Source organism: Myxine glutinosa, chromosome 13, assembly GCF_964187855.1.
Source record: "Myxine glutinosa chromosome 13, kmMyxGlut1.1, whole genome shotgun sequence".
Classification (NCBI taxonomy): domain Eukaryota; kingdom Metazoa; phylum Chordata; class Myxini; order Myxiniformes; family Myxinidae; genus Myxine; species Myxine glutinosa.
The window spans coordinates 72,715,001-72,725,000 of record NC_136273.1 but is presented as its reverse complement, the minus strand read 5'-3'; the positions used below and the strand labels follow the sequence as shown (position 1 = coordinate 72,725,000).

The 10,000-nt window shown below is 43.3% G+C and overlaps 1 protein-coding gene across 2 annotated transcripts in view; it reads left to right on the top strand.

Moving 5' to 3' along the window:
- LOC137439023 (neuroligin-4, X-linked) overlaps positions 1-10,000 on the top strand; it is a 330,588-nt gene that overhangs the window by 174,906 nt on the left and 145,682 nt on the right. For both annotated transcript variants that reach the window (XM_068134608.2, XM_068134607.2), the window contains one exon: positions 1,374-1,559. In XM_068134608.2, the coding sequence (XP_067990709.2) occupies positions 1,374-1,559 (186 nt within the window). The remainder of the gene's footprint in view (positions 1-1,373; positions 1,560-10,000) is intronic.

The following is a 10,000-nucleotide window of genomic DNA, read 5'->3' as shown; positions in this document are numbered from 1 at the left end:
GAGTGACGTAAAGTCGCACATAATGACGTTCGCTGAACTGAAATTTACTCTAGAAGAGTGGCGTAAAGTCGGATTTGACGTAAGTCGAAATGGCGTAAAACGGGGTATTGCTGTATATATATATATATATATATATATATATATATATATATATATATATATATATATACAATACACATATATCTCAAACTGTGCCTGATCTCCACTGGAATTATTATTATGTATATACTGTATATGCTATTTGTTCATAAGTGTTATATTATTTGATTAAATATTTGTAATTTCATCGATGTCTCATGGTACATTGCAGCTGTCTTAGCCTGATATTTTCGTTGATTGAACCTCTCGACTACCATCTGCATTTTAGGGTTTATAAAGCCTCCTTTCATGATTGCTTTAGCAATTGTAATGACTTTGCCTTGGATTTATTTTCGTTTGCAAAATCCACAATATTAATCCAATAAACTAATCTTCATCATAAAGAGAAAATCAGGGGAAACATTTCCTTTTTGTATTTACATATTTTTTTTTCATCATTCCACAGTTTGTGATTTATCCGAATGCATAATTGTCATTGGTTGTCTCCTTCCTTTCACTTTCTATTCTCCTATTCCTTCTCTCTTTGATTTTAATCCTGTAGGCCTTCATCTCTCAAGTCTTCTGCCTCTCCATCTCTCCTATTCTATCCACACCTCCCCATTTATTCCATACACCCCAAATAATTCCTCTTTTTAGTTATTATTGACCCGGCCCTTAAGCATCTACATTGCACAAAACTGCCTTAGAATTGACTCACATCAATTTGGTGGTAATTGTGCAAGACTCACATATCCTAGTTCAAAGTTTCATCAGGCTAGTTGATTTCATCAATTGAAAATTTTATCGGTTGTTGAAATATGCTCCTCGTAAGATAATAGTTGGTATTTCTCTCCTTTATTGTCTGGGTGGGTTCTGTCGGGGCTAATGGAGTACACGCTCTTGATAGCCTCGGTTTCCAATGAATTTGATCAATTTTTGTTATTTTTCTTCTCACATTTTGATCACGTTCCTCCATATTCCCTCCCTCATGTATATCAGTGAAGGATCACATCTAAGATATGAATTATTTCGTGCTGTTGAATGTACATCAGTTAAGTAAATGCGGTTGTGTGTGTGTGATGATGTGAAATACAATCTTGAAGATGTCACATCTGCTTGGAAATTCTAATTTATACTCATTGTGGCCATTATGCTTTGTGTGTGATGGAAAAACATTCTTCCTTTCCTTTTTCCTTTCAAAATCCTTTGTACATCTTTGTTTTTTGGGTTTTTTGCATTAATCTTGATGAATATGTGTCTTGCGTCTTCTTTCCCTGTCCCTGTATCCAATGAAGGTTTTCTCAGTACCAGTGACCAGGCGGCAAAGGGCAACTATGGACTGTTAGATCAGATTCAAGCTTTGCGCTGGATAAATGAGAACATCCCTCACTTTGGTGGTGATCCGCACCGAGTTACAATCTTTGGCTCTGGAGCTGGTGGATCTTGTGTGAATCTGCTCACACTCTCACATCACTCAGAAGGTTTGATCTCACTCTCTATCTTTATATGAGGAGAATGCAAGGAACTTTCAATACAGGAGGATCAGATTATCAACTTGCTTTCACTGGCGAGGGGGTGGGGGGTGAGATGAGAGGAGTGGAGAGGAGAACAGCAGAGCAGGCACAAGTACATCACAAGGGTGGATATACTGTGTGTGTGTGTATATATATATATATATATATATATATATATATATATATATATATATATATATATATATATATATATATACACTACTCACAATAAGTTAGGGATATAATGTGGGAGTGAGTTTATTTTTTTTATAGGGGTTAGGGTTATGGTATTGAAATCAAGAATGCTGTCTTTTTTCACACTCATTAATAACCATAGAATTAGGAGCAACAACTTTTTTTTTTTCAACATAACCCTGGTGTTGGGCTAGCGGCTAGGGTGCCGGCTTAGGATCCTAGGATCCTGGGTTCGAATCCCGGTCGATCGCTGAATTAACGCCAGGGGGGTTGACTCAGCCTGTCATACCTTCCGAGGTCGGCTAATTGAATACCAGTTCACTGGTAATTCCCTGTTTGTCGTTAAAGGCGGCAAAAAGGGTTGGCGTCAGGAAGGGCATCCGGCCGTAAAACATTGCTTCAAAAAGGGGACCAAAAAACAACAACAACCACGGTTCCCGAAAAAGGCCAACCCCCGCTTTGCGGGGAAAAATGGCCTCTAAAGGTGGTTATTTTTTTAAATATAACTTTTTTCAACATAATTGATACACAAAATCAACCATACCGAAGAACCTGCCAATATCCCTAACTTATTGTGAGTAGTGTATATACTAGCTTGGCTCGGGTCGCTACGCTCGCCTCACCACGCGTCATTACATAGGGACGGGCTTGTTTTAGATGAGGACAATGACTGTACCTGAGTTGCTGTGTTGTCATGATTTACACCAATCATATTACAAACAATTATTTTGCACAAATTTATTTGTAGTGTTTGTGATATTACATTTTTATAAGCAATTTAGGTTGAAGAATTAAGTTGAAAAAACATTTTTCTATTTTTTTTTCAAAAAAGAACCCCTCAGCACATTCATACGGGAGGGATAGGTGCAGACTGGAAGTTTGGGACGATTACACCTCACTACCACATAATTTAAAGCATCTCATTACCTCGTAATTCAAAACACCTCACTACCACATAATTTAAAGCATCTCATTACCTCGTAATTCAAAACACCTCACTACCACATAATTTAAAGCATCTATTTACCACGTAATTCAAAACAACCTCACTACCACGTAATTCTAAACACCTCACTACCTCGTAATTCAAAACACCTCACTACCACATAATTTAAAGCATCTCATTACCACGTAATTCAAAACACCATCACCACGTAATTCAAAACACCTCACCACCACATAATTCAAAACACCTCACCACCACATAATTCAAAACACCTCACCACCACATAATTCAAAACACCTCACCACCACGTAATTCAAAACACCTCACCACCACGTAATTCAAAACACCTCACCACTACATAATTAAAAACACCTCACCACTACATAATTAAAAACACCTTACCACTACATAATTAAAAACACCTCACCACTACATAATTAAAAACACCTCACCACTACATAATTAAAAACACCTCACCACTACATAATTAAAAACACCTCACCACTACATAATTAAAAACACCTCACCACTACATAATTAAAAACACCTCACCATCACGTGATTTAAAAATACCTCACCACCACGTGATTTAAAAACACCTCACCACCACATCATTCAAAATACCTCACCACCACATGATTCAAAACCACCACCACATTATTAAAAACACTTCACAACCACGGAAACAAAAGTTTCAGGGAGTAGTTCAGTGACAACACAGACACTGCCCATATATATATATTTATATATATATATATATATATATATATATATATATATATATATATATTATATATATATATATATATATATATATATATATATATATATATATATATATATATATATATATATATACATATATATATACAGTCACGTGAAAAAGTAAGTACACCCCATGTAAAGTTTTGACTTTTTCAACATATTTCAACGTACAGTTATTTGATCTTCATTTCAACAATATTGATAGATAAAGGTGAAATAATATAACAAATATCATGAAACATTTACATTTTGTAGTCCATTGTATAATTTAAATTAACATAAATGCAAATTTCGCATGTGGAAAAAGTAAGTACACCCTTGGCTCTAATAGGTGGTATTGCCCCCTTTGGCAGAAACAACCTCAAGTAGGGGTTTCTTATAACTGTCTACCAGTCTCTGACATCGACTGGGAGGAATTTTTGCCCACTCCTCCATGCAGAATTCTTTCAGCTGTGCGATGTTTGAGGGGTTTCTTGCATGCACAACTCGTTTCAAATCCCCCCATAACATCTCGATGGGATTTAGATCCGGGCTTTGACTTGGCCATTTCAGAACCCTCCATTTCTTTCTTTTCAGCCATTCCTTGGTGGATTTACTGATATATTTAGGGTCATTGTCATGTTGCAAGGTCCACCTTCGGTTGATCTTCACCTCTCTGACAGATGGCCTCACATTATCCTCAAGTACCCTCTGGTACAATGAAGAATTCATAGTGGATTCTATGATGGTGAGCTGCCAGGCCCTGATGCAGCGAAGCTGCCCCCAAACCATAATATTTCCACCACCATGCTTTACAGTTGGTATCAGGTTCTTGTGGTGAAATGCTGTCTTTGGTTTTCGCCAAACATATCTTCTGGTGCTGTGGCCAAATAGCTCTACCTTTAACTCATCTGTCGAGAGCACATTGTTCCAGAAGTGCTGGTCTTTGCCTAGGTGTTCATTGGCAAACTTTAGTCTTGCCCTGATGTTCTTTGTGGACAGCAAAGGTTTCCTCCTGGCACACCTCCCATGTAGATCAAATTTGTGCAGCCTCTTTCTAATTGTAGGCTCGTGCACTTTGACATCAACAGTGGCAAGAGCTACCTGTAGGTCCCGTGATGACATTCTGGGGTTCTTAGAGACTTCTTTCAGCATCTTGCGGTCTGCTCTCGGGCTGAACTTGCTGGGGCAGCCTGGCCTGAACAAGTTGGCAGTTGTTTGGAATCTTCTCCACTTGTAGATGATCTTCCGGACAGTCGAATGATTGATTTCAAATTGTTTGGAGATATTTTTAAATCCCTTCCCAGACTCGTAGGCATCTATAAACTTCTTTCTGAAGGCCTCAGAGAGCTCTTTTGATCTAGGCATGGTGACGCCGCACACTTCAACAACAAAGAGCAAACCAAACTAAATGTCTGAGGTTCAAATAAGACAGGTTCCTCCAAGATCCTCTCTAACGATGTTCTAATCATTTGCACCTGAGCTGGTGCACCTGATTCTAATTTTAGGTATTTGAAGTAGTGATAAATGTAGGGTGTACTTACTTTTCCACATGCGAAATTTGCATTTATGTTTATTTAAATTATACAATGGACTACAAAATGTAAATGTTTCATGATATTTGTTATATTATATCACCTTTATCTATCAATATTGTTGAAATGAAGATTAAATAGCTGTATGTTGAAATATGTTGAAAAAGTCAAAACTTTACATGGGGTGTACTTCCTCTTTCACGTGACTGTATATATATATATATATATATATATATATATATATATATATATATATATATATATATATATATATATATATATATATATATATATATATATATATTGTTACGGACGCGGTTTAGATGTTATTTACCGAGCGGTGGTATTGCCGCGACCTAACAGTTCCCCCGATTCTTCCCCAACTCACCCGATTCACCCAGACGTTGACCAAATCGCGCTATGCCAAATCAATGATGGAAAGGACACGACGACTGGGAAAGAGGAAACGACGCAAGGGGTACAGTTCTCAAGACCTCCGGAGGAGGGTATAATTACAGTGGTGGAGAAAAGGGGGTAGATTACACGGCAGAGTGAGGTAAAAGACACAGAAGAGATGGGCACTTAAATACAATCTTATCTATTCCCGGACAGACCACAGACAAACGGAACAAGGCTGACTTACACAGGATTGATGGCAGGGAGGGACAGGTAGTTCGATGGCACAAGGTGCACCTTGGCTCGGGGACAGGACAAAGCACGGTCCAGTCCAGAAGATGCGGGGAGGCCTCACAGCGCTCGGAGGTGGTCTTGCTGGCTCCCAGCTCAGCGCGCATCTGACGTCACCTCCCTCTTCCTGCGCATGCTCAGCGGGGAGTGACACGCCCTCGGCTGGTTGGCTCCGCCCCACTGGGGCCGGTCCGCCGCTTCCATTGGGTGCGGGGGTTACCGGGCTCCGCCCTTGACGAGGAGCTGACAGGGAGCCCCTATTTGGTAACCCCGTCGAGCACATGTTCGATGGCGGCTCATTGGGAAAGCCTGGTGCCCTCCCAACACCCCCTACCAACCAAGCCGGAGTGAGGACGCGCACTTCCAGCGCCCGCCGCTGCCGTTGCTGTTGTTGTTGTTGTTGTTGTTGCTGAACCGTGAGGAAGAGCTGCGGGGAGGTATTGGGAGGTCCTAAACTTCCTAACAGTGCCATACAATCACATTCTGGTGCAACGAAGGGTCAGAATTAATGGAAACGAGTCCTTAACTGACATAGACTAAGAATAACTAGCAAGATATCCTATAGTTGTCTTACATGAGATGCGGTGAACCTGGGCACGACATTTAATGGGGGAAATAGGGGGAGGTCGGGTCTACAGAGTGTTGTTTACAGAAAATGGGACTAGGGAATGGGGGATTGGGGATAGTTGGGAAGTATTGAGGAAATAGGGGAATATTTACAAGTGGATATGGATGGATGCAAATCCCATATCCGCAACAATATATATATATATATATATATATATATATATTGTTACGGGTCGCGGACAAGATGTTATTTTGACCGAGCGGTGGTGTATTACCGCGACCTAACAGTTCCCCCGATTCTTCCCAACTCACCCGATTCACCCCAAACTTTGGCCGTATCGCACCGCAGCTGCCCAATCTGGAAAACTCTAAAACGACCGAATGCAAAGAGGAAAAGGAATAAGACGAGAAGACGTACAGAAGAGTAATTGGATTTATTATACACACAAGCAAAAAGAAAGCAGTCACGTTTATTTACAGACGAGATTAGATACACAGTGCAACGCTAGCTTACCTACAGTCTTAATTAACCCAGGGACAGAACAAACAAAAGACAGACTCACGCGGGGAATGCTGACAGGAATCGCAGGAGGTGGATCGCTGGAGGTAAATGCTTGGTGGAGCCAACGCGGAGCTTGGTGGAGCGTTGGTGGAGCTGAACGCTTGGTGGAGCCTTAGTGGAGGTGAACGCTTGGTGGAGCCAACGCGGAGCTTGGTGGAGCCTTAGTGGAGGTGAACGCTTGGTGGAGCCAACGCGGAGCTTGGTGGAGGTGAACGCTTGGTGGAGCCAACGCGGAGCTTGGTGGAGCCTTGGTGGAGGTGAACGCTTGGTGGAGCCAACGCGGCTGGTGGGGGGTTCGTGTGACGGGTTCTCTCTCCTTCCCTCACAAGCTTCAGGACTCTTTCTCTCTCTTTCTTAGTCCCACCCAGTCCAATAACTTCCTCTCTTGCTTAGTCCAACTCAAGGCCTTCCTTTCTTCTGATCTCCTCCCTCCTCGACTCTACTCAAAGCGCATCTCCTGCCAAAGCTTGTCTCAGCTTCTCTTTTGGGAGCGTCGCGCTGCGGATTTTAGCTGCGGTCACGCCTGCTCATTCCCTCCTTTCCCTCCTCTCAGCGCCTCTCTTTAAAAGCGCAGCCTCTTCTCATCTCAATGCTCAGTACTCATCTCTTTCTTCTTCAAAGCTCGTCTCTTTGGGGAGCGTCGTGCTGCGGGTTATATAGGCCCCGCCCCTCAACCTTTGCGAACCTCCCCGATAGCTCTTCCTCCGCCCTCCATAGCCAAACCCCTGGCTCATGATTGGTCGAGTGGGGCTGGCTCACTCCTCCCCTCTATGACGAGGTGGAGACACACCTTTCTTCTCCGACCCTGCCTCGTGGTCAATGGCGGTTATTGGAGGGGAGGTAATTTCTAATCGACGAAAAGGGGGAATGGAGGTTTTGGGAATGGGAATGAAGGGAATCTATTTCTTTCACTGGTGCAATGGAGTATTTCAATTAATGGGAGACACAACCTTACCCTAAAACACAGAATAAGATATAACTATTGAACATGGGTATTCTATGATTGGCTGTGGTGTGGATGCTTTATGGACTAATTATGGGATGCCCTTTGACCTTTACACAGCTCCGGAGGCAGGAGGTGCAGAATAACAATAATAATAATAATAAAGCACACAATCAAAAAAATACAGTCCTCATATCCGCAACACTGCACCCTCCTCCTCTTAGGCACGTACTGGGCCTTCAACTTTTATTTAGTGTGACACGTAGGTGTAGTTCTCTCTACTTTTAACCTGACCCTGAGTGCGACAGTTTTAAAACATAAATAAATGTGTCCCGCTGCTCCATTGCACCCTGCCTAACAGACTTACGCCCACAGTTAACCGAATTGCGGAATGGTCTTCAAACTATACACTGACGGTGGGGAGCATTATTTACAATGACGCTATCTTTATTTACAAAACGAACCCAGGACCTGTAATTGTTCTTTCTGGGGGGGAGACAGTCTGCTCTGTATCAATGAACCATTAAAGCACCCAAAAACGCACCAATACACCCCCAAGCACCAATCGGTGCAGTCATCACTGTTCATCAATATTCAACAATAAAAAATAACCAAACAACCCCTAACCCTGCAGGTGATCTCTTGCTCTTCGGCTCCCTCTGCTGGCTATTATTATGTCTTCCAGTTGTTGTCATTCTCTCTCATTTTCTTACTGGCGGCCTATTTGCAATAAAGTGTGCCCAACGTGTCCATTTTATTTTCTTTATTTATGGCCCACAGGGCCGACTACGTGTGGTTCACCTGTGGGGCATCGGTGCCCTGTGGCCAAGGTCCGCCAGCAAGATTTCGGGCCCTCATGGCCGGTTCCAGCAGAGGGGCCATGCCCCAACCCATGGGGTCCATAAGTGGTGCTCGGCCACAGACATGTGGTCCATAATGTGGTGCATCGATGCAGACAGCTGGTTCTGAGAGGGCCGGGCGCACAATGGCCGACTCACGCACGCTCCCCTCGGCGCCCAATGGCGCACAGGTCATGTGGGAGACAAAAGAGACAAATGAGCGAGGGGTAAGGTCACAAGGGTACACATCAATAAGGCAATGCAAGGCGAAATGCGTACGGAGGGCGAAGTGAGAAAGCTCGTCCCTACCGTACGTCACCCCCCTGTCACCTACACTACCCTTTCCCTTACCCCATATTTACAAAATCTACCCATTTACAAATTCGTCACTACTGTCACGTCTTCCCCATATTTCTCCTATACCAAATTCATCTTCACTCCCCCACTATCCAAAATTTGCCATCACCCAATTCGTCATCAATCCTCATAAGGAGGAAGAGATGGAACAACAAAGCACAATGTCACACCCACGTCATGATGCGTCTCACAATCCAAACATTTGCATCATAAAAATAATCAAAACATGGCATGGTGTGGAGTACCTGTCACCTCAGGTGAGTGGATGCAGATGGTGCGAGGAGATCCTTCATCCTATCTATTCTCTAAATGACTTTAATACACTTTACACTACCCGGGGTCTCTCCCTGCCAATCCATTGGCCAACTTACACTATGGGTTCTAAAAACCAATTCCCATTGACCAAACTGTGGTGCTTCTCAATTTGTGGTCTCACTCCCCCGATTCATCTCCCGGTGCCCTTGCACAATTTCTGGGCTGTGACGTGTAGCTCTCCCAGCAGGTCTACCCACCTGCACACCTCCACCACTGTAGTTGCCACCCGAGCTTACCTAGCTCCTCACCCTAACCTAACTAACTGGGGAAGGCCCCTCCTGGCTCTGTCACCCCACTCGGTGCCCTCTGGCACTGGGCTACCCGGGTCCGTCCTCCGGATCCTCGGGCCCCATCCACAACAACTACTACCGGCTCCCAGAGCCCACCTGCGGCCTCACCTGGCCGACATCCTCACAGTGGTGGAGTGCTCAAACCAACTACACACACTAACAGGCTACACGCCCAGCCATTTCCACAACACTAATGCACCCATCCAAATACCATTCTTCCACTCGCACCACAGATGCCAATATCCAACCACAATTTACCTATACCCTCTTACCTAACACTTACACTACCCGCCCCGGGTATCCGTGATGGGGGTCCATCCTTCCCCCATTCACACCTTCGCACCATCCACTCCACTCCACAGTTTTCCACCATACTCACTCCACGACCATCCATTCCAATACTCCAGATATTCACACTACCATTTATT